The sequence below is a fragment of the Micromesistius poutassou genome (genome assembly GCF_964030765.1).
Source record: "Micromesistius poutassou genome assembly, chromosome: 21".
NCBI lineage: Eukaryota > Metazoa > Chordata > Actinopteri > Gadiformes > Gadidae > Micromesistius > Micromesistius poutassou.
In genome coordinates this window covers 7,109,211-7,133,411 of record NC_140291.1, presented here as the reverse complement: position 1 = coordinate 7,133,411, position 24,201 = coordinate 7,109,211, and the positions used below count along the sequence as shown (strand labels likewise).

General features: G+C 45.0%; 2 protein-coding genes and 1 pseudogene across 5 annotated transcripts; 2 read left to right on the top strand and 1 right to left on the bottom strand.

Moving 5' to 3' along the window:
* Positions 1-2,437: 2,437 nt before the first annotated feature.
* On the bottom strand, positions 2,438-10,656 carry arsg (arylsulfatase G). Of its 2 annotated transcripts, none has more exons than XM_084485686.1 (11): positions 10,535-10,656; positions 9,789-10,034; positions 9,244-9,479; positions 8,835-8,949; positions 7,406-7,513; positions 6,480-6,688; positions 6,144-6,224; positions 5,483-5,591; positions 5,212-5,332; positions 4,506-4,596; positions 2,438-3,926 (listed from the first exon to the last, which is right to left on the bottom strand). In XM_084485686.1, the coding sequence occupies exons 2-11, from the start codon at positions 10,010-10,012 to the stop codon at positions 3,640-3,642; spliced, it is 1,581 nt and encodes a 526-aa protein (XP_084341812.1). In that variant the 5' UTR covers positions 10,013-10,034; positions 10,535-10,656; the 3' UTR covers positions 2,438-3,639. The 2 variants fall into 2 exon arrangements, with proteins under 2 accessions (XP_084341812.1, XP_084341813.1); XM_084485687.1 differs by having other exon boundaries at positions 3,721-3,926; positions 4,506-4,613.
* Positions 10,657-10,905: 249 nt separating this feature from the next.
* On the top strand, positions 10,906-18,694 carry LOC311366909 (monocarboxylate transporter 7-like; annotated as a pseudogene). The gene is made up of 6 exons: positions 10,906-11,086; positions 13,752-14,002; positions 14,383-14,526; positions 15,592-15,720; positions 16,087-17,037; positions 17,480-18,694. The product of its transcript is annotated as a monocarboxylate transporter 7-like (transcript).
* Positions 18,695-21,374: 2,680 nt separating this feature from the next.
* LOC311366931 (protein VCF1) lies at positions 21,375-24,108 on the top strand. Of its 2 annotated transcripts, none has more exons than XM_084485715.1 (3): positions 21,375-22,007; positions 22,199-22,319; positions 22,725-24,108. In XM_084485715.1, the coding sequence occupies exons 1-3, from the start codon at positions 21,991-21,993 to the stop codon at positions 23,001-23,003; spliced, it is 417 nt and encodes a 138-aa protein (XP_084341841.1). In that variant the 5' UTR covers positions 21,375-21,990; the 3' UTR covers positions 23,004-24,108. The 2 variants fall into 2 exon arrangements, with proteins under 2 accessions (XP_084341841.1, XP_084341840.1); XM_084485714.1 differs by having other exon boundaries at positions 22,722-24,108.
* Positions 24,109-24,201: the final 93 nt, after the last annotated feature.

The following is a 24,201-nucleotide window of genomic DNA, read 5'->3' as shown; positions in this document are numbered from 1 at the left end:
CCAGCGGCTGAGAGAATCTCTCAGGGCACAAGACGGGCCTGCCCTGAACTCACGTTGAAATCCCAATGTTCTCCCCACGAACACGTTTGAGCCTTATCAGCCGCCTCTCCTGTCCTTCAGCGCGTGAAGACTCCCCAGACTAGACCGATAACTTTGAAGACGAGGAGAGCCAGGAGGAGCCTCCCCTAGAAGGGGTGTAGGGATCAGCCTCCCGAAAAAGTCTTGTGATGTAATAGTTGAAGAGATATCTGTACCTCACCACGGGAGATTTAAGTCGTGCAATGTGACCACACTTGTGTCTTTTATATTCCAAGGATGTGGTGGAGTTATATGTTATTTTATTTTCTCTGTCTTTTCAGTATTTTCCCCAAATGTCCTACCTGGATGCCAAAGTTAAAGAAAGGTTCCCCTGGGCTAGTTCTGTATGAATTTAGCCTAACTAGAGAGACCCCAACACTGTATGATTTGTTTTGTTGCCTTACCTTAAGGACATGACTCTCTCTCTATCTCTCTCTCTCTCTCTCTCTCTCTCTCTCTCTGTCTCTCACCAGACCCAGGGCCTCCAGAGACCACCAGGCCCGGGGCCTCCAGAGGCCTGCCCAGCCGCCGCCAACAGACCAAGGGGCCCGCCGTTTGTCCATGGTAAGTTCAACTTGCTGAGTCTTCTACCCGTACCCATAATTAAAAATGGCGTCAAAAAGTCCTCAATTAACATTCCACTCGAGTAAAATCCTTCTTCTTGTTCACCGTTATCATTTAATTGATCGAAACGAAAACAGACGGAATATAATCATTCTAACACTCCCATCACTAGAGGGCGATGTTGAGTTAAAATTAAAACGGTCACCCCTCATCCTGTGTCTGTAAAATGAATGAGGGATCTATTTTTCTCAATTTAATGCATTAAGCAATCCGATTTATTTTATTTATGTTTTTTTTCTAGCAAACATGGATGGGTACAAGAGTAGTTACCCCCCCCCCCCCCTTTCCTTTTTTGTACATGCGTTCATATCATGGACCTATAAAGAATATACAACAGAGGCTGGCTTGTCTTTATGACGTTATGCTCATCATTTTCTTAATGATTGACAGGTTGAGTTCCCAAGTAATACAATATAGCCCTTACAATTCGGAAATCAGATATGTATTATGTGAAAAGCTCCGGGGTCATCAGTAAAGTTATAACAGAAGATGTAAGTTGTCACATGACAGTGAGGGGACTGCTTCTAAAATGCTGACATTTTTGCTTTCTCAAGCTGAATAACGAAGGAGGGAGACTGACTTGTGTAAACCTCTAGCTGTTTTTGCGAAAGCATGAAGTTCAAGAGAATGTGATTTTAAAAGCCCAAAATCGAAGATGTCGCGACAGGCATCTAGAGGGCTGAAACGATTACTCGAGTTACTCGAGTAACCTGATTACAAAAAAGGCTCGAGGCAAAAACTCTGCCTTGAAGCCTCGTTAAACTCCTATCTCGCGCATTATGCGGCCTGCTCAGCGCAGGGATTATTTTGTTCCACACGGACCGTTTTGGAGGAAGCACACCACTACATTCGGAATTCAGTTCGCGTGATGGCGGAGAGCCAAGAAACAGTCCGTAAACGGCAGAGAATGTCAATACAAGGTGCAATGTGTCTACTGCAAAGTAGAACTGGCGTACCATGTTATGTGACTAATATGAGAGGAGAGGGAGAAACTAATAGGACTGTATATAGTTAAGAAAATAAGTCAACTGTTTCCATAGTACAAGTAAAATGATTAAAAGTTAATGAATTCATTGAAAACAAAGTGTTTGATTTCTTATTTTCTTCATTTTTCAACTGAGCAAAGATAAAGCAGAAGTCAGTACAGTACACGACAGTTAAAATAATAGCACATGAGGACATTCTCTTCATTAAATTCCTTATAGGCCTACAAATTTTGTATAAGGAATTTAATGAAGAGAATCCCTTAAATTAGAGTTGGGGGCCAAATGTAATTAAGCTAACAAGTAGTATCCCCCCAAACTTTGAAAATCCCCCATATGTGGAGCTCTTAAGGGGGGAGTTAATTTTGAAAAATGAAATTTAAGCCCTGAGTTTGCATACATAGTTTTAAATGTTATACATGTTTCACACTAAGTTGACATTACTGTATTGTTATTTAATTGTTGGCACTGGCACTTAAAAGCACTAAATGGGTAAGTTGCAATAAATGGGCTTAGTTTTGCAGCCAAGTGTTTGAGTTGGAATAAATACCTGTATGTTTTTTGAGAAATAAAAGCCAATAGCGTGGTCATTTTAACAGCCACGTCATTTCCGTTATGCATTATTTGTTTTGGTCATTTAATAACGCAAAATTATTTTTCATCTGATTACTTATTACTCGATTAATCGATGGAATAATCAAGATTACTCAATTACAAAAAGATTCGATAGCTGCAGCCTCATTATGAGGCTAATGTGCAAAAAGACAAATGCTAAAGACGAAATGTTGCGTTTAATTGTATTTGGTTAACACACATTTTTTTTATTTAAGCTTCGTTAAAAATTTGTTTGTACATTTGAAAATGTACAATAATACAAACAACACGTGTTAGAGCGATCTTTGAGTTCACTCGTTGATTTAATAACTAACCAATAACTAACCAATTAATGGATAAACCAAAAAATAACTTTTGCAGGCATATACCTAACTGATGTCACCTATGGGCCCACATTCTGCTGACAGACAGGCCTCTTCCCTATCATTGAATTGAACAACAAAATAAACATCACACATACAAGGAGAGATCATCGAATCCTTGAATTTAACAACAAAAGAAAAAACTCACAAACAAGATAAATCATCAAATCATCGAATTGAACAACAAAAGCAAAATCACAAAAACAAAGAGAAATACAGATTGTTTTGCTGGCTTGAACTCAGTGACTTGGACAGATGTGAACTGTTGTTCCCCCCCCCACTAGGTACCAATGTTTGCTCTACAAGCGGGAAATTGGCCTTCCACTGTGGTCTCTGTTGTTTGTTTGCAGGGGGGGGGGGGGTGGGGGTTGAAAACTGAACTGTTATAAAATATATTTGTTCCATGAAATACTTATTACAAATAAATCAAATATGGGCATACTGTGTGTGTGTGTGTCTTAGTCTACACGTGTCTCTGCTTGGCTGGTCCTAGCCTGCAGTGAGACGTGTTAGTGCACTTGTGTGAGCGGTTTTATGTGACCCTGTGTGCTGAGATAAGATAAACTTTGTTTTTTTGGACCTTGTGTTTGTGTGTGTGTGTGGGTGTGTCTGTGTGTGTGTGTGTGTGTGCACGTCAGTGAGGGGAGGGAGAGAGAAAGAGAGAGCGTGAGATTTGAACTCGAAAGTCTGATGTGTGAGACTCTCAGAGTCCTAACTGAGGCGGACTGAAGTAGATAATAAATATAATGTTATATATATAAAGTTCTGATGGAAGGTGAAGCCAACCTGTATATATGTATGTATATTTGTGTGTGTGTGTGTGTGTATGTAAATGAATATATGAATGAATACACATCATGAATGAATGCATGCATGTGTGTGTGTGTGTGCACATGTGTATATATGTGTGTGTGTGTGTGTGTGTGTATGTGTGTGTGTGTGTGTGTGCGCACATGTGTATGTGTGTGAGTGTCTTCCTAGCCTCCAGCCGTCCAAGGACAGCGGCAGAACGGGCGCTGCGGGTCGCAACACGGCGCCGCTGATTGGTCCATGCTGTAGTCAGCCACCGACACCGATTGGTCGGTGGCGATGTCCCACAGCAGCTCCTCCCTGGCTTTGGTGACTTTGCCCAGCACTTCCTGGTAATCCGGCGCGCCGGCGTCCAGGGGCGTGGCCTCAGCCTGGTCGACGCCCAGGTCAAAGATCAGCGGGGGGTCATGCAGCAGCTGCGTCCCTCGGCCCCCACCGCAGGCCTCGGCTGAACCTGGGCTCAGCAACAATGCGACGCACGCACAAAGTTGAATTGTGTGACAGCAATGCATGCAAGCTTTCCGCTTCCTCAGCATCCTAGTATCAGGTTCCAGCCGCCCTATCTCATAGCAGACCTTAGCGGGGGGAGAGAGCACAGGAAAGAAGGCCGCCTTGCGTAATCGGCCTTTTACTCCTTGTTCCTGTTTCGTTGTGGAGATACACTACTGCTTATTTGCATGAGTGGATGAATCTTTCAGGAGGGGATTTTGATAAGGGAACTTCTAGAGTGGCCAGTCCATGTCCAACGGTATTGATTTCAAATTGTTGATTGTTTACAATTGACCACCGCCGGCTGAGTTTGTGTTCGCCAAGTAAGCACTTACAGATTCGGCCTCCAGCAACATGATTGGTCAAAAGAAAATATGACGTGAAAGAAAGTGAAACACCCTGTTCCCTCAGATTTCAGTTGTCTGCAACCAGATGGTTTTCTGAGGTCGGGTGGGTGAAACTATCTGTGTCCTAACTCAGTGGTCGTGATAGGAACTGAACACAATGAAACAAAAATAAAGTTGTGATGGATGGTGAAGCCCACCTGTAATGTAAAAGGCTTTGTGTTTTCCGGCTCGGACGGTCTGCAGGTCACCGAAGGTCCCAGCAGCGCCACTGTTAGGATGGAAGAGGAACTGCAGACAGCGAGGGGCTGGTCGTTAGTCACACAACCTGCTCCACCAGAATTTCTAACTCTGCTTCCAATATGCATATCTGTTACATCTGAACTCCTGCAGACAGTTTAGTGGTTGGGCTGTTCCACTCCCAGCCCAAAAGGTTCTAGTTTTAAGTTCATCCCAAATATTCACCTCTCGATGCCCTAAGCATCTCCTAGGGATCAACCGATATGGATTGCGTGAGAGCACAATTTGAATTTGCTCAGTGAGTCACTCTGGGAACGAGCAATATACTGACTCCCCGATTCCCCTGCCCCAGAACATTAACCAATCAGTGATATTTTCAAATGCATGCTTGGTGCCGCCCCTCGAGTTGGGCCATTTTCATAACTCGTTGTCAAACCCTACCGCTTTAAACCCTACAGCTTTAAACCCTACGTAAAAACCGCAAATATCGGCCGATAATATCGGCCGGCCAACATATTGCTCGATCACTTTTACTGCAAGATGCAGTGGATATCGGTGTCTGCTACATAACTACGAGACAGTACACATATTCAAAACTCAAAACACAGACTGATGAATGTGTGCGTGTGCGTGTGTGTGCGCGTGTGGGTGTGTGTGTGCGCGTACCTCCCGGCCGGTGTGGCCACCATTCAGGAGGACATCAGTGGCATCGACGCCGTCATAGCGTCTGTCCCCCGGGGGCGTCAGCCCGGCCATGGACAGCAGCGTTGGGAAGACGTCCATCCCACTGGACAGGACATGAGGAATCAGGAAGGATTCATATTATATAAATGACACAGGATTCATCTATACATTTGGAAACCCGTTTCCTCTGCGGTCCCTCCCAGTCCTCGCAGTGAGCTCAGGTTATAGTGTTGTTATTGTTTCGGTGCGGTACCTGAGCAAGGCGTTGCTGCTGGTGTTAGCAGGGATCCTGCTGGGCCAGTAGGCCACCGTAGGCACCCTGTGGCCGCCCTCCCAGGTGGTCTGCTTGGCGGACCCCCCACCTGGTAATCACATCAGATAGGCTGTAGACATGTTCACAGTAACGTGATTCATGAAGACTAATTCAACAAATGGAGATCTAATACAGACACCCCTGACCGATCGACGTAGGATCACATGACGGCGCCGGTGCGGCTGAAGGGAGCTAGAGCGTTTCGGACTTCGACAAAGTACAAACCACACAAAACATGTGTTAGACTTACACACTCTGCTGTGCAAGTCTCGGAAGACACCTGAGTCTTCCCAAGTGTGTAAGCTGACTTTGAGGTGTATATTACTATACTTTTTTGACATTTAAGAGATATTCAGCAGTTGTGTCATGGATACATCCCTCTGTGCTATGTTATGGTGATTTGACATTTTTAGATCTGTGGTCCATCACTTTAATGCCATGTATCTTGAATGATGTTGACTGCTAAGTGGCTTTGGATGTGTGTCTGCGAAACGACTGGTATAGTCGTAATAGTTAACAACAGCCAGGTTAGCAAATTGGAAAGGGTAGAAATGAGAAAGATGAGGTCGGGATGGTGCTAACCCGACCCAGGTGAACATACCTCTGCTGGTCTGCCACGTCCCTGTGTACGGCCCCACACTTCCTGCATACTGACACTTCTTCTCCCAGGGGCCGTTATCGCCTGCACACGGCAACACACATACAGTCATACAGCCATGTTGTTTTCCACATGAACTAGCAAATAAAACTAATAGGAATGTCCGCTAAGAAGGGTCAGCCACCTGATCTTTCAGCCAGTGGCAAATCTGACCTAAGTGCATGCACACACACACACACACACACACACACACACACACACACACACACACACACACACACACACACACACACACACACACACACACACACACACACACACACACACACACACACACACCTGTGAACCAGATGAGCGTGTTATCACGGTCGGTTTCATCCGACGCTCGCTTTAGCGCCCCCACCAGGTCATCCATCTCCCGCAGGCTGGCCGCGTACACGTCCCGCCCCCCATCAATGTCATTGGTTGAGGGGGGCGCCGAGGGCGGGGCTAAGGGCACATGCATGTGGGCCATGGCCACGTAGAGCAAATAGGGCTGTTTGCGTTGCCTGGCAACAATGAAAAAAACCGGACAGGTCACATCCTGACAGTCACGCCGAGGAGTTGGTAAAGTTTAGTGTAAATAAAACTGTCGCAACAGGAATGTGTGCTATGCACACATTTCATGGGAAGGAAGTCACCTTGAAATGTTGGCAGAGACGGTGCTATGGAATGCAGGCTTCACTGCGTGCGTGTGCGTGCGTGTGCGTGCGTGCACAGGTTCTACAACAAGCTCAATGCTGTCTCCCTTTCTTCCAATGCAGACCAATATATCACAACCACACAGAGAGGTTAAAGGTGTAGTAGGGGAGATTCACGAGATTGAGCGTAATTGGTTAAAAAGGGCCTTGCCATCAGTCAGCTTTTGGTGAGAGCAGGGATGTTTTATGACCAATCAGGCCATCACCGCCTACCAATCACAGGTGCGTGAAATGCAACAAATCTGCAAAAACGGCAGAGAAATGTGGGAGAAAAGGGAGTGGACTTTCAAAACACTGCTTCTATATAGTACTGCATGTAAACAATGACCTGCTATAGCTTCTGCTCCTTTCCGGTCACTCTCTCTAAAGCCTTCAATCTTACTAAGAGCCCCTTAAAAGAGTGAAAAATATGTGTTTTATATGTGTTCCGTTTTTTTTTTCAGTTTCGATGTTTGGAGGAAGACAGCGAGGGGCTTTATCCCAACACTCATGTTTCTCATGTGTACTGTCCGGCGCCGGCCTTGCCTGGAGTGGATGATCCTCAGAGCTGCGTCTTTGTACCGCTGGGTGAGAGTCCACAGGTCCAGAGGCTGTTGCACAACGGTGCGGTTCTCCAACAGCGGCAGGCCCACTCTGCAGCAAACAGCCTCATGGGATAAACAATATGTTGCACAACACAAGGCCGAGGAGGAACGAGCTGTTCCTTAATGACACGGGTCTGAATTCCCGGGGGGGGTCCCAGTAGATAAACAGCTCTATCGCCCTGTTCAATGACTCCAAAGAAACGGCATTGTGGAAATGCACTGATACCAGAAGCATCAGATTGAATTTTTGAATGCCACAGATAGCTTAACAATTAGCAGGCTAATGGTTACTTTTAATCATTAACCCATGTTCGTATTATTAATGTAACTCCGCGTGTGGGCTCTAGGCTGCCAGCGTACCGGATGGGGCAACAAAGAGATGAACTACGAGGTAGGCTGTCGAAAACTGAATGATAAGACCTGTTGCACTTGAGGCAACTTTATCGAAATGTAACCACACTTCTGAACGGAATTTAGAATCAGAAAAGAAGATGGGGTAAGCAGTTGGTTTCACTGGAACCAAGGCATTTGCCAAGATTAACCATTTTAACTTACAAGCTAAGCTTACACCATTTGTGGTGACCCTGTATCACATACTTCCTAAGGAAGTTGAAGGGGGCAGGCGTGTCCACAGCCATACTCAAGTCCTTCCACAGGTGTGTGGTGGAGAGTGTCCTCACTTCCTGTGTCACTGTGTGGTACTGCAGCTGCACAGTGGCAGAGAAGCAGGCACTGCAGCGGGTGGTCAACTCCGCCCAGCGAATCATCGGCTGCCGTTTGCCATCTGTCTCCATCATGAAGGACTCCACCCACCCAGTACATGGACTGTTTACCCTCCTTCCTTCTAGCGGGAGGTTGCGTAGCATACTGGCAAAGACAAATAGGCTGAAGAACACCTTCTACCTGGATGCTATAAGACTGTTGAACTGCTCAATTCCTCTGTGTTTATGCACTGATTAACTGCACTTTATGTCCATGACCCTGATTGCTGACCTGACTTGCACTTTGACTTTATCAAACAGGAGCTTACTGCTATACTTGCACTCATCAAATATGCTGCTCACCTTTTTGTATTTTAGTATGTTTTTAATTGATATTTTCATAGCTTATTTTTAATTAAACAATTCTAGGGTATAGGTAGCACACTGAGACCTGAGTACTGCATTTCGTTTATCATGTACATGTTAAATGACAATTAAAGCATCCTTGATCCTTAATCCTTGATCACATTTCTGACTTTGCGTCGGTTGTCCACCGTTTGTCTGGGGCAGCATCACTGTGTGTGCGCGTCTGTGTGTGCGTGCGTGTGATGGCGACGCCAAGAATAGTTTCCAGTTTTTAGAGTTTCCAAGAAGACGCTCAAGTCCTACCTGGGCTCACCCTGAGGGCCTGCAGAACAGGGTTGGCTGGGAGGCCGGTCGTAGCCGGGAACGTCCGTACAGCCCATGTCGTTACTGTAGGGAATTCCCAAGTAGTAGTCAAACCCTGACCCCACCCAAAATAGAAGACACACACACACACAGAAATGTGAACAAACCACATGTACTACACATGCTCCAGCTGCTGCTGCTTTGTGGCGTCAACAACAAGGTGACAAATATTCCTTAAGCTTCAGCCAATAAGCACCAGGGATTGATAATGATGTCATTGTTTTGTCTCGTTGGTACCGCCCAAGCTATCATAAATGCTCATCGCCCTTCATGCCTGTAGGGCGACGAATTAAGAGTTGGGATTGACGCAGAATGACTCCCGACTCCATGGTCAGTGTCCTCCACTGACCTCTGCTCGTCGGCGCGTAGGGCCCGCAGTGACCCAGGTGCCATTTCCCTATCAGGGCCGTGTAGTAGCCGGCCTCCTGCAGTAACCGCGGCAACGGCACCTCCGACAGGGGCAGGCCCGCCACCGAGCGGACGGCAAAGTTGTGGGTCACGCCGTTCCGGAGGCCGTAGCGAGCGGTCAGGATGGCGGCGCGGGACGGAGAACAGGTGGACGCCGGCGAATGGAAGTCCGTCAACCTGGAGGGGACGTTTTGTTTTGACTGTGTTTGATTTTTTTCTTCACCCATTGTCATAGTGACGATTGACATGGAGAGAGGATTACCGTCTATCCTGTTGCTGAACATACGTTCAAAACAATAAAGTTCTGGCACTTTGCTTCTTGGGCTGTGTTACAATGCCGATTACAACAACGAGTCTGTTTGGCGTCACTTACTAAGAGGCTTTGGATGAAAAAGTGCCCACTAAACGATTACATGTAAATGAGATATGACCTGTACTGTTCCATGAAGGGTATTCAAATGTGAGGTGAAGTGTACCATACCATACCTCAGGCCTTGGAGAGCCAGTAGATCTATATTGGGGGTGTTGTTTGCCCTCGGCCCCGGCTGGTTGGCCCCCAGATCCCCCCAGCCTATATCATCAGCCAGTATGATAATGAAGTTGGGCCTTTCCGCGGGTGTAGATACGCATGCTGCATTTTGGTTGGCTTTGTGCAGCAGTATTCCAGAGAGTAGGACCCCAGTGAGGAGCAGAGTTAAACCCACCATCATTTTGGATCGATCTGGTCAGTGTCTGTAAACATATATTAGGACAGGTTAGCGTGCTAAAAAACATACTGTCTAATACAAAACTTTAGTCTGTGCTTTTCAGGCTGAAATAGGCAGCGACTATTGACTTTGATTTTAAATTCAAAGTCAATAGTCGCTCTCTCACCTCGCTCTTTCTCTCAAAAAAAAAGGCCAAGTCAATAGTCTCTCTTTCTATCTCTCTCTCAATTAAATTAAATTAAACTCAAAAAAGCTTTATTGGCATGAGAAACAAATGTTAACATTGCAAATGCAGGTGAACAATTAGGAGGTCAAAGTATAAAACTTATGTACAAAATGAATATTGAATATTAAATACTTAAAATATAAATGACAAATGTGCAATAAGAATTCCAGTATCTCCTATAAACAGATCAATTAAAGATACACTGTACATAAACAGTATTTACACTGTAGTGTGTGTGCAATAATGCAATCATTGTGAAGAGAAAGAACTCTTTAAAAAAGTCTCTCACGGACGCGTACCGTTTCGAGGGGGGATGGTTGAGCGAGGGCACAGAATTCTGGTTTAAATTATGGACGCGTGTTGTTGTTGGTCGTGGACCTTCATTAGGTTTGAGCCAAAGACAAATTTCAGTACAAATTTAAATCTCTCTCTCTCTCTCTCTCTCTCTCTCTCTCTCTCTCTCTCTCTCTCTCTCTCTCTCTCTCTCTCTCTCTCTCTCTCTCTCTCTCTCTCTCTCTCTCTCTCTCTCTCTCTCTCTCTCTCTCTCTCTCTCTCTCTCTCTCTCTCTCTCTCTCTCTCTCTCTCTCACAGCTAAGTCCATAGTCTCTCTCTCTCTCTCCCTCCCTCCCTCCCTCTCTCGCTCACGACACGAGTCGCGCCGTACTACAACTTTCAACCCCAGACGTTACATTCAAACCGAGACGGGGGTTGCCTGTGTCTTCCACGCAGCCGGAGAAGGTGGAGTGTGGACCGAGGACCATGTAGGCATTACGCGCAACCAAGCCTAGCCTTTTTTTTTATCTCGCCTCAGAGTGGACAGATTGCCGAACCCGGCAACTGTGTCTTAACCGGTGAGCTATGTCAACGATAATCAGATGCGTTTACTTGTCAACTTCAAGTCACAAATGGCTCTAATTGTGTGGGGCTCAAACTTCGGATCAGCGGGACGTATAGACAGAATCAAAAGTAATATTTTATTTTATTATTGGTTAATTAAAGTGGATCTATTCAGCCAAAGCGATGAATAGGAGTCTCGCCACATGGTGGACCTCGAAGGCAAACACAATGCGTCTCCTTATAAAGCCGGCAGAACTGCCGTAAACCAGACATACGTTGACTAAGTATGTATGTCCGACGGTAACTTATGTTAAAGGTATTTAACTTCTACACTGAAACGTCAGGTTATTTAATATCAATGGATATTCTTATTAAATACCAGGGCAGATTAGAGTCACCACCCATTGGGAAATCTTCTCTAAAACCCTTGTAGATGAATGTTTGGTCCAGAACAATGGTCAGGACCAAAGTCAATGATCTGTTGGGTGTTGGTGTACTTTAGTCTCCACCTTGTTTTGTTGTTTGTTGTTATAGCTATATGATCTGGTTCTTTGATCATTGTATGATCGTAGTTTGTTCGTCCGTCCTTTCAACTTTATGTTCGAAAAAGTTATATATATATATAAAACCTTAATTACTACCAGAGCCCGTCTACGGAGAGCCTTGGCACTCTCTATTGAGCCCCATTGTATCGAACTTGGTAGCAGTTCCATTAGAATTCCACTGGGGGTGATCGAATGAGTGCAGATTGAATGGGGGTCTATGGGGCTAGACGGCTAAATGTATCTCTTTCACTCTGTCGTTGAAATATCGCAGATTGTATTTTAGATTTTGCAAGTTCAATATAGATTATAGTTCAAAAGTCGAATGAATGAGTACTTCTGTCCTTTCAACTTCACGTGGATTTGCAGCAAAACTTCTGCGACAGCGCGACCAGGCGATGTGTCTTTTGGTGTGAACGCAGTTCCTGGTCGCCAAAGTTTTGTCACGCAACAATTCATAATCTGTCGCTGTACAGTTATGTCAGGCAAATTTTGTTGCGCAACATCTTTTGCCCGCCAACGGTGCTTTATGCCAATTCATTCTCATCAACCATGGCCGAGATAACCACCATTGCATGTCTTTACCTGTTGTGGAAGAGGGAGAGACGTCGCAATGCCCGTCGTTTATGGGTTCATAATATCATCCGGAGGTGCACACAGCTTTGTGCTGTGATAATATATATATTGTATATATTATATTATATTATATTGATATTTATATATTATATATAGAGCTTCGGGAGTTGCAAATGGCAGGGTTAGGGTGCGGTTGGCCCGGCTGGTTGAATGCTGATTGGCTGTTTTACGTTACTTCACCCAGGGAGTGAACGCTGATTGGCTGTCTCATGCGAATGCCGCGACAAAGTTGAAATATTTTGCCGCGCCATTGGCAAGTACTACAGCAATCAGAATGAGAAAATGTATTTTTATAGATTTTTGGTGAATATTTCAAACTAACTTCATCCTTATTCGCTTCAATGCAAAATATCAACAACTAATGACCTGTAGTAAGTAAAAGCCCACCATTGGCAACTACTACATCAGAATGAGAAAATTTATTTTTTATAGATTTTTGGTGAATATTTCAAACTATTAATTTCATCCTTATTCGCTTCAATGCAAAATACCAACAAATAATGACCCGTAGTAAGTAAAAGCCAACCATTGGCATGCACTACAGCAATCAGAATGAGGAAATGTATTTTTATTGATTTTTGGTGAATATTTCAAACTATGCCACCAGTCTCTGCAGTGTAATTTGTAGACGGTCCCTAAAACAGATAGCAGCCGGAACGTAGATGAACGGCTGCTGGTAATCTCTTTTCAACAGAAATCCGCAGGCATGGATTTTAATCATGCCACTGACCAAGGTAGGGATTCGAGATTGAGAATATTAACAAACTTAAAGAATAACCATTCGTTTGGGAAAAGGGGTAAATTAGGCTACGTTAACAGTACCATCTAACTAGACAGGCAATAGTTTTGCAAATACCGGTACATAAACTATAATGTCCTTCCCTCCGTGTCTGCATCTGGTTAGTATACTTTGGGATAAAAGCCAAGCTGACATGTAAAGAGACTTGCACTGAAGTTGGACTTCTTGTCGTCCACTGTGTTGCTGTCGCCTCGGTCAACTAAGCTTTAAGTGACGATAACTCCGGAACTAAAAATTGAATAAATGTTTATTTTACCGTAAGTATTGCAACATAGGGGCAGTTCAAATTTAAAAGCCCCCCTCTGATCACTATCCAAAAAGGTGGTTAATCACTGTGCTACAGCGTTCTGTTTGGTTGACAAAATGTTTTTTTAGAATCAGGTTGCACCGGGACACAAAACTGAAAACGCTTAGCCCTATCCGAGGTGACTCTAGATTCTTGTAATAATTACATGTGCAGGTAATAGCCTTCACGAAAACTGTTTATAGGGTGCACAATCTGGATGAAATCGCCTCTTTAAAAACAAACCGTTTCTAATTTCCCTTTTAAGAAGTTGTGAACTGTTAACATTAGCCATGAATATAACTTATCCAAGGCTTGTTTGTTTGTTTGCTTTCTCTGACGAGTTCAAAAATCAACCCATTCAGTGACCCACACACCACCTCTGTTCTAACCAACATCAACCTTTATGCTCTCTTCAGCCCAGCCTCTGCCATGGCTGTGCCTTGGCTCAGAGGATGCCGTCTTTTCAGCCCCAATGAGTACCAGGAGATCCCAGACGGCGGCTGGGGCTGGCTGGTGGCCGTGGCCTTCTTCGTGGTGGAGATTTTCACCTACGGCACCATCAAGTGCTTCGGCATCTTCCTCGAGGACCTGGTGAAGGAGTTTGGGGAGAGCAACAGCAAGGTCTCCTGGATCCTCTCCATCTGTGTCTTCGTCATGACCTTCATGGGTGAGTGTAAAGATGTCAGGGGTCATCAGTGAACACCGTTGGTCAGAGAGTGGCTTTAAGAAAGAAAAGTATGGCTGGTTAACTTGTGAAAGTGACAAACATTTTTCCTGCTAATGAAACGATAGAAACACACTGCAGTGAACCATACTCAAAGGCCACTGTAACTCAAAGACAAGATATTCAATGCAATCCCACTTAATACATTTTCTTGGCCAGGGAAATAACTGACAGTGTTTACCTGTTTACATTTAGGCTACACTCAGTCGTTTGGCAGACTCTTTAGGTGCGAATGAGAGCAATCCAAGCTAATGCGTTACATAACCCTTGGCCTCTCTACTGTATGTAGTAAGCAAACCTGACCCCCTTCAACTCGTCCACAGCCCCCCTCTCGTCTGTGCTGAGCAACCGCTTCGGCTTCCAGCCTGTTGTTATGCTGGGAGGGATCCTCATCTCCCTGGGAACCATCACCAGCGCCTTCACCTCTTCCATCTTTCACATGTACATCACTATGGGAATGGTTGCAGGTATGGCTCCGCAAAAAGTTGAGGACCCCTGCACTAGAACCCAGCTAGTGCAGGGGTTCCTCTCCTCATTATACATTTCCTCGAAAGGGTTGTCACCGGTTGTCATATTTTTGAATTCCCTCATTTTCCCCTGAGACGGGAGAGATCCGTATCTACCTCTTACACGTCCTGCGTTAAATGACACAAAATGACGATTTTTGCGTCATTTAAAGCAGGAAGTGTTAGGGGGGGGGGGACGCAGTCGTTTAGTCACAATATCATGCGGCGCACACAGCTTTTGACCGTGTTGATATTCTAGAACACTTCGGGAGCTCCGGTGGGAGACCTGGAGCTCTATATCTAAATGATATAATATAATATATAGACATCTATAATATATAATATCACGGCCAAAAGCTGTGTGTGCCTCCAGTCCAGATGATAGTATGATTAAATGACTGCGTCGGGTTCTCCAACGGCTCTGGTCCTTCATCATCAATCTGAAGTCACGGTTCAATCTGGGCTTCAGAGAGTCAAAGCCAACGTTTCTTCCCCAAATCCCTTCTCCACCATGACGACACATTACCCCGTGCAGGACTCTGGCCGAGATAACCCCCACTACGAGTCTTTACTTGTTGTGGAAGGACCAGAGACGTCCGAGAACCTAACGCAGTCTTTAATTCATAATATCATCCAGAGGCGCACACAGCTTTTTGCCGTGATATTATATATTATATTATATTATATTATATAGATACGTATATATTATATTATTTAGATATAGAGCTCCGGGAGTTCGCAAACAGCAACAATCATTTCTCCTCCTGCTGCATTCACTACTGCAGGGAGTGAACGCTGATTGGCTGTTATGTTACGTCCCTCAGGAAGTGAACGCTGATTGGCATTGTGGGAGTTGTCGTCTTCAATCCAAAAAGTCACTGTCTGCCTTTTCACGGTCAAGAAGACACCAAATTAGAAATTTGTGTTACTATTCGACTTCATATATGACCCAATTTCAATACAGATTCATGTCTCCACCGGTGAAATTCCCCTTTAAGTCTTTGTCCTTGTCCCTGGTCCCTGCAGGTCTGGGCTACTGTCTGACCTTCCTGCCCACGGTGACTATCTTATCCCAGTACTTTGACCGCCGACGCTCCCTGGTCACGGCCCTGGCTTCCACCGGGGAGTCCTTCGCCATGTTCGCCCTGGCCCCCGGTGAGTGCACTGAGGCGACCCTGAGGAGGAGGAGGACATGAAGTGTACAATACACAGCACGTCTACATGTGGTGTATTGTAAACGACTCGTTGTGAATGTCATCACAATGGGGAAAGGAGTTGATTGCGTTTTCCTGCATCTTTTGTTTTTTCCGGGGGGGAAAAAGTACATGATTATTTTTCTCTCTGGCATCTCTCTTTTCTGTCTCTAGGACAGTCTGTATCTAGAAGTCTATCTCCCCTTTCTCTCATCATTGTTATTATTATTATTATTATTATGCTTTATAATTATCCAACAGTTCCTGTGTTTGATTTAGTTAAAGGGCCGCTTTAATAAAGCATGTCCTCTCCTCTCTCTCCTGTCAGCCTTCGCTGCGTTGCGGGATCGCATTGGCTGGCGCCACACCATGGTGGTGATCGGTGCGCTGCAGGGCAGCATCGTCGTGTGCGGGGCTCTGCTCCGGCCCATCGTGATCCGGCCCGCCGAGCAAGAAGAGACGGCGGCCCTGAGCCAAGACGAGTCTCCCGCCACAAAGCAGAACTCCTCCCCAGTGGCGGCGGCGACAACGACAAAGGTCCAGAGCGACGGGAACGCGAAGCTGACCCACGGAGACTCGCTCAACTCCGAGGACTCTGGTGTGTCGTCGGAGGAGACGCCGGAGGGCCGGCTGCTGAAGGACACGTGCGAGAACGAGACGACGGAGGTCGGAGAGAGCGGCACGCGGCGAGCAGCCGTGCGAGCCAGCGACGACGACCCGGAGAAACCAAGGACAGACAAAGAAGTGAAGCAGGAGGACACGGCGGAGCTGGCGGTCGTCGCCCAACCAAAGACGAAGCTCCTCGACTTCTCCATCCTGCGCGAGGGCAGCTTCATCTGCTACTCCCTCTTCGGGCTGTTCGCCACGCTGGGCTTCTTTGCGCCGCCCCTCTACATCATCGACCTGAGCGTGAGTCGCGGCGTTAAGCGCGAGCACGCCTCCTACATGCTGTCCGTCATGGCGGTGGCCGAGGTGGCGGGCCGCCTCTCCGTCGGATGGCTGCTGTCCCGCCTGTGGGTCCGGAGGCAGAAGCTCATGGTGCTGCTGGGCTGCGTGGTCGGCATGACGCTGGTGCTGCTGGCCTTCACGCTGGTGAGGGAGTTCTACGGCCTGGCGGTCTGCTGCGCCGGATTCGGCTTCTTCATGGGCTGCATATCGTGCACCCACATCCCCATGTTGGCCGAGGACGACGTGGTGGGCATCCAGAGGATGACGTCGGCGGCCGGCGTCTACGTCTTCATCCAGAGCTTTGCCGGGCTGGCCGGCCCGCCGCTGGGAGGTAGGGCCGACGGGGATGTCCTTATTTGGTCGGACGGATTTCACATGTGTACATTCGGCCGAATGCCAGAAGACAATTAAGTGATAGAAAAAAATGTTTAGTACTGCTATTGGTCTTTCACTACATTTTACTATTCAACTCTTCAGCAGAAGCTTTTATCAAGATCGTCTTATTGCAGTGTATTGAGATGCAGATTATTCGGTAGCAGGTAGGGTGTATTGGGAGGCCTACAGGTAGGCTGTGGACAGCGGAGGGATTGTTCAGCTTTCAGCTGGGTTAGTAGGCCGTCATAGCAGACCATATTATCTAGGGGGCCGAACATGTGTAGTTGAACTCCCAGCCAAGATCTATCCCATCTGTAAATCACCATAAACGGCTTTGGATCAAAGCATCTGCTAAAGGAAATAATATTATTGTTTATTAATCACGTAACCCCTCTTAGGTTTCTTCGTGGATAAGACGCAGAACTACGGCTCTGCATTCTACTCGTGTACCGCCGGCATGGGACTGGGCGCCCTCTTTCTGGGCCTGGTGCGCCCTGCCAAGAGGTGGTCCCCCTGCAGGAGGCGAGAACGAAGCTCACCCGGCCAGACGAGAGGACGTTCCGGAGCTTAGGACGGAAGCTTCAGACGAAGGAGGGGACACTTGGAGAGAACATGACCAGCGAGAAGGAGCTGAGAGAAATGGTCAAACAGAGGCTGGTTGTGATTGAGATGAGAAACCACAACCACAACAACAACAGCAGTGTAAAAGCAAGGTTCTCTCCATTTCTGTTTTCAGATTCACTCTCCTCAATAAAAGCGCAGAATATTAAGATTTATTTATTTAAAAAATCGACCAACAACAATTAATAAAAGACAAAAATATACATGCCATTGACACTGTGTCTTATGAAAGATGTATTGGGAGATCTTTTATATGTTTGATGTAAAACTCCACAATGTTGGACATTGCTGTTGGAAAAGTAATACTGCAAGCCAAAATTGTTTGAGTTAGGTGGATGATGGCTGCTATATGGCTGGGACATTAATTATCCACAAACACATGCCAATAGTGTTAAAAGGACAATACTGTGTACTGTATACTGTGTGTGTGGGTGATTAAACCATTGTAGCCATCTCTAAGGACTTCACCAAACAAGCTGTTACCTGTATCTAATTTGTCAAAATGACATCCTTGTACTGATTCTGCAGAAGACCAATCAGCACATGCCCCTGCCGTGGATGAAAACAATGACATAACAGAATTTTATATTGGTAACCAGTGTTTGAGAGAAGCCAGGAGAGACCGATGGTTTGATCATTTGTCCGGTCAGGGATCAAAAGTGGCTGGGTTCTGTTATAGTGAACCTAAATCTGTTGGGGCAGTAATCTGATGTTCTTTGCAATTCACTGACAATCAATTACTTAGCACTGAAGGAACACGCTGTAAGATTAACCAACTGTCTAAAAATCAGGATGGGAAAATGAATTGTCACATAAGCAGTCATGACATGTAGCAAACTGTAGTACAATACACTTACACTACACAATTCACACACTAAAGTAATGAAGAACTTTGAAATAAACCTTTTTTATATAAAAATGTTTTTAATGTATCATTTCTTTGTAATGTTTCACATGTATAGTCTCATTTATCACATCCAAATGAATAAAAGTGTATTTTTTTAATACATTTCTCTTATTTCTTTGTCAAATCAATGCCTTTCAATAAACCAATTTATATTCTGTAGAATTAAATATTAATAATTAAATATTCTGTAGATTAAATAAATATAGTTGGTTGGAACAGGCGTAGTGGACCATGGCAGTCTATAAGAGTCTGTTAAAAGACGAGACCCTGTACTTGCAAGTTTCATTTCCTTATAAACTGCACAAACTGGAACGAATCTTGTGAGTTTGGAAGGATTGGTTGGGTTGGGGCTATGGCAGCAGGGTGCAGTTAGAGCAGCAGAGCTTGTTTAGCAGCTTTCCCCTTCTTTCCAGCGAAGCAATGCCTGATAAAAATAGATTTCTCAATCAAAAATCAAAATCCAAACGGGTTTATGGGTGAAATATGACTATCCTTCTGACATGTGAAATACAAATAATAATAATATATTATATAAAACTAATAAAATAGACACAATCTCATCGGCTACGCTTGCATTAAGCATAGAAGGTTCCATGTAATTACCCTGCGGGTCAAAGTTGAGGTAAATCAGCTCTTGCAACTGAAGGGACCAACATCTATACCCATGGGGATGGACTTCTTGGACAAATGACATCAAAGCATGCTACAGGATCATGGTCTTTTAATCAAATCAAATTAAATCCAAATTAAGTCCAATTAATCAGAATTCCCCTCCGAGCATCTGGACATTACTATGGGATTTGACGAATTCATCTCATCTCATCATATCTCTATCCTCCTATGGTACCTGTTATTTGTCTGTAAGGTGTTGAAGCTGACTGTAGCCTGCCCAGGCCGATGCTACGGGGGTTTATGGTCTGGCAACAGAACTCTTCCAGGAGGCAGGAGCCCTGCATGACACAACTCTTCCACTGGCAGTGCTGTAGTTCAAACATGTTGCCAGTCTCATGGGTTATTGTCTGACAAACAAACAAACAGAGAAACAAATAAGTGTGCAGTTATTAAAACATCCATCCATACATCTTGTACCGATAGAATAACCATGTTAAACATATTATGGATTGAAATAGGCCTCCTTTAAATTGACTGCATTTATATTGTGTTTTTTCTTTTAACTTAAGGCCACTCAGTTTACAATGAGTGCATCAAATAACCTGTTAATAGAAACGAAAAAAATTATATAAAAAAAAAAAAATAATATATATATATATATATATATATAACATTCTATTAAAAAAAGTATTTTTTTTTTTTTGGACCTGGAAAAAAGATGCACACGCAGGTCAAAAAAAAAAAGATGCTCGCAGGTCAAATTTTTATTATTATTATTTTTTATTTATAATTTTTTTATATGTATAATATATATATTTTATATAATTTTTTTTTATATACATTTTTTTTAACTCCTTTTTTTTTGGCGTCCTCCTTGGTCTGTTGTTGTTCTGGGATGCACTAGCTTTATTTGCACTCAAATAAAGCATCCTTGTCGGAGGCCTTCTGTACCTGTGAGGTAGAATGGAGGGGGTCCGATTTTTCTGTTTCTCATTCACTCCCGTCTCTCACTCAAACATACGCGCACAGCACACACAGCTCCAAGTTGTCTCTATACTATATTTCTGCTCCTTTCTCCCGTCATAAGAACATTACTGTAAAACATAAACATAAGTATTCATTTTTAGTGTTTCTCATGTCACAGAAACCACAGTGAATCCTGTGTTTCTGTGCCCCGCTGTGGTGTCGACAGCACAGAGCTCCGGTACCGTTACAGGACAGCGGTGGTTTCTTTCAGCTTGTATTGTAGGCCTATTCCAATTTTAGCGAAAACAAACATAACATTAGCTTGAAAGAAAAAACTGTTTAAGGATGCTTATCTTTACGTGAATTTTGGGATGACTCGTCTGCCAATGACTTCAAGTTGGTTGTGTTTTAACCGGTGATTGTTGCGCCAAACTGTTTACAAAGGGACACTTGCTTGCGACGCAGCGAGCGCCTGCTAGTTTCCCTGCCGGGCGGGACGATCAGTACTTCCCCACATAAAGAGCTTGGTTCTGATTGGATCGCTTCCCAAATCGTCCCGCTTACATTTTCGTCTCGTTTTTATTCGTTAGCGTGTCAAAAGATTTCGTCGTAGTTTTTGTCATCCTAAATTGATTTTTATTTAGTTATCGTCTCGTTTTCGTCAGACTGTAGACCCCCGACCCCCCACCCCCAATGTTTTCTCAATGGATCTCCACGAATCACCAATCACCAACGAATGGCCAATTTTGTAAAAAATTAAGAATTTCGCCGAAAGGTGACTAGTTTGCATGCCTGACACACACACACACACACACACACACACACACACACACACACACACACACACACACACACACACACACACACACACACACACACACACACACACAACCCAAGCTATTATATATTACTATTATTTAAACAGCAAGGCTTTTGGGGAAATTCTTCCATGTTGCCTAACACCGTACGTTTCTGACTGCCGCATTCTCTGAATGCTCTGACTGTTTCTTCGAACAATATATAAAGATAACAATGACTGAGCTACCCTACTATTAGTGCAGTTTTGGTGTAAATGTGCATATTGTTGACATGCCGACTAGTTCCGCATTGGATGTGACGTCAGGTTACGCAGCGTCGTGTAAACAGCAGCAGCTGCGCAGCCGACGGTAACCAGAAGCTATTCTAGTCAGCGGCGTTAACTTAGGAAAAAGTGAGCTGCCGTCATACTTCTACGATCCGTGGCCGCCGTTAAGTTGACAAACTCACCGAGTGGTCCAGGCTGTTGCGGGCGTTCATTTAGTCATTGGTGGAGATAGTTTCCAATGCATATAGATTGAGTCGAGAGACGAAGGGCGATACGAAAGCGGAAGGTTGATGTACTAGGATTGGTCCCGTTGTGGCTTTCAAGTTAGCCATGTTAGCTTGATAGCTTGTCACCGTTCCTGTCATGACTGGAGTTTTTTCGAGATATCGTTGCATAACCAGGGAGACGCTACGTTTCGGAGTCCCCATCGTCCCTTGCTAATGTCATTGCTTCGGAGGACACGCTGTCTTTAGATTTAGATTGGTCAGTTCGTGGGGATATCTTTATTTTGGTGACAGGACTTCTTCGGTTAGGCTGGACCCGAACCCTACTAGCCGAGTGTAGCCATAGCGAGCTGAGATGGTTATGGTGCCGAGCTGTAGTTAATGTCACATCTGTGTTGGACGATCTACGGAGTGGTTATATCGTCATCTGGCCCAGCCCTGGTACTGTCTTCTGTTACCCCGAGATATCCCTAGTCCGTCGAGACTCGCCTAAAAATGTTGACCGAAAACAGGTAATGTAACCATGAACGCTGAGCCGTATGTTCTGCGTTTTGCTTCAATACCATCAGACATTTTTCGACGTGGCTTCATCAATAGTCAATATCAATTGTTGATAAGATGAGGAGCACGTCTGATAATTCGATGCGATGTTGGTATTTTTCTCTCGGTTCATTGTCTTTTTGTTGCTGTTTGAAACGCACAGGAAGCGTCGCCGTGGTTCTGACAGCGAGGAGGGCCAACAGCTGAACCCCCACGCCAAGAGGTCAGGAGGGGGACATGACCTGATAGTGTCGGACCTGGGGAGAGACGTCTGGGATTCAGAGGTGAGCCCAGAGAATGGTTCAGGGCCCATCTTGGGTTAATTGAATCAATGCAGTCCATTGACGTCTTTTTACTCTGTGCCTCATTTATACATCAGACTTTTGATCCATTGCCCCTTTTACTCTAAATCCTCAATTTATGTTGAGGTGAGCTGATGAAGTAGTTGAAATTGTAGTGTGGCTTGGCTGCCATTGATGGACATGCAAATGGTTGTCCCTCAACTGCTTCAACTCAGATATCCATATATAGAAACATGGATGAATATCTGACATTTTTAAGCACCGTTTTGAGGTCAAATGTCTACATGAAATGCTGCAGTGCCACTATCTAAACTAGCAGTCCTATCTGTCCCGGGTGCCACCCTCCCGATGTCACGTGTTTGCCTTCCTCTTGGTTGTCCGCAGCAGTCGTCCAGCAGCGACAGCAGCGGCGGGGTCAGTAGTCCGGAGAGGGGTACCCTAGCCAGCACCAGTCTATGCACACACGGCCAGAGCTCTCTCAGCCCCCAACCCGAGGATTCTGCCAGCGCCTCACTGCAGGGTTTCCATGGCAACGGCAGCAGCAGCAGCAGTAGCAGCAGCAGCACCGGCGGTGGTGGTGTCGTCTCCTACCACCACATCAACAGACTACTGAGGGAGGCTCACTTCAGCAGCATGCAGATCAGAGCTCTGCCGGGCTCCACGTGACGGCGGTGACTTCCCGCCCTCTGACCCGCGCTCTCCCCACCTTACTGTTCCTGGCCCATCAGAACCGGACCCGGCTGGTCCCGCCTTGCAACCAGCAAACATAGGGCAAGCAGAGAGAGAGTGTGTGTTTGTGTGTGTGGTGTGGATGGATGGTGGGCACGGGGGGTGTGGGGGGAGACCATAAGAAATACCTGCCTTTTCCATAGCCCATCCACTGTAGTTCTGTGTGTGGTGTCAGTATGTATGTACTGTATGTATGTATGTACTTCAGGCACTTTAGGAAGAGGGCAACATTCTCTTTTACATGCAAGTGTTGTTGTCGTGCAAACATTTCATTGGTGCTAATTGACAGAAAAGATGATGACGATGAGAGGTGTGTGTGATCAAAGTGCTACACAAAGCGAAACACTTTATCCAGTCTTTCTTCTTGTTTACTCAAGACGCGAGTCGTCCAGTGTTTTCCATGTGCAGCAAGTTTACAAGGTCCATGCATCCGACTCACCTCCTCACACCGACTGGTAACGGAAGGCCAACTTAAACACTCAAAATTAGCTTTTGCTATTCGTAAGGAAAAAACCCCATTGAGTTCTGAACTCTTTGTGTGTGTATTTGTGTATAGATAACCAAAGTGATTAAAAGTAATATTAAGCGTTGACTCTTAAGCGTGTGGTTGGGTGTGGCTTGAGGGTAACGGATAAGATTGGTCGCCACTGAGACGCCGCTTCACATAAGACCCTGGCTATTTATAGGCTCCTCAGAGTGAATTCCTGTAGGTGAGACACTGCCAGGGAGATGCACAAGAGAACATGGTGCTCCAAAAACAAATCTTCAGTTCTGTTTTTTTTTTTTCTTTCTGCACATATATGTACGTAAAAGGTTAAAATAAACAAAGCAGTTGATGGAAAGTTTGTTTGTTTTACCTACTGCTTCATGGCCTGTGTGGTATGACCAAGACACTGTGTTCATTAAGTTAAATCAGGATTTATGTCTGTTCATTTTTATGCTTTGTTCTTTTTTCCATATTGAAATGCTCAATCAAATGAATTCAAATTTTGAAAGTTTGACCCAATAAAAGCCAAGTGTGTGGCTGAGTACATAGAATCTGTCTCTTATTACGGTCTTGTGCTTATTGATGGTATATACTTGTGTTACTTTCATACATTGCATTTCATTTTTTTTTTAAATACATAATGCCACT

Coding starts and splice junctions, on each gene's coding strand:
- arsg (XM_084485686.1), bottom strand. CDS start 10,012: ATGATGGTGGGTTTAACTCTGCTCCTCACTGGGGTCCTACTCTCTGGA. Junction 9,480..9,788: donor CTGGCTCTCCAAGGCCTGAG/GTATGGTATGGT, acceptor CGTCCCCTCCAG/GTTGACGGACTTCCATTCGC. Junction 4,597..5,211: donor GTGGCCACACCGGCCGGGAG/GTACGCGCACAC, acceptor CGCTGTCTGCAG/TTCCTCTTCCATCCTAACAG.
- LOC311366931 (XM_084485714.1), top strand. Junction 22,320..22,721: donor GAGACGTCTGGGATTCAGAG/GTGAGCCCAGAG, acceptor GGTTGTCCGCAG/CAGTCGTCCAGCAGCGACAG.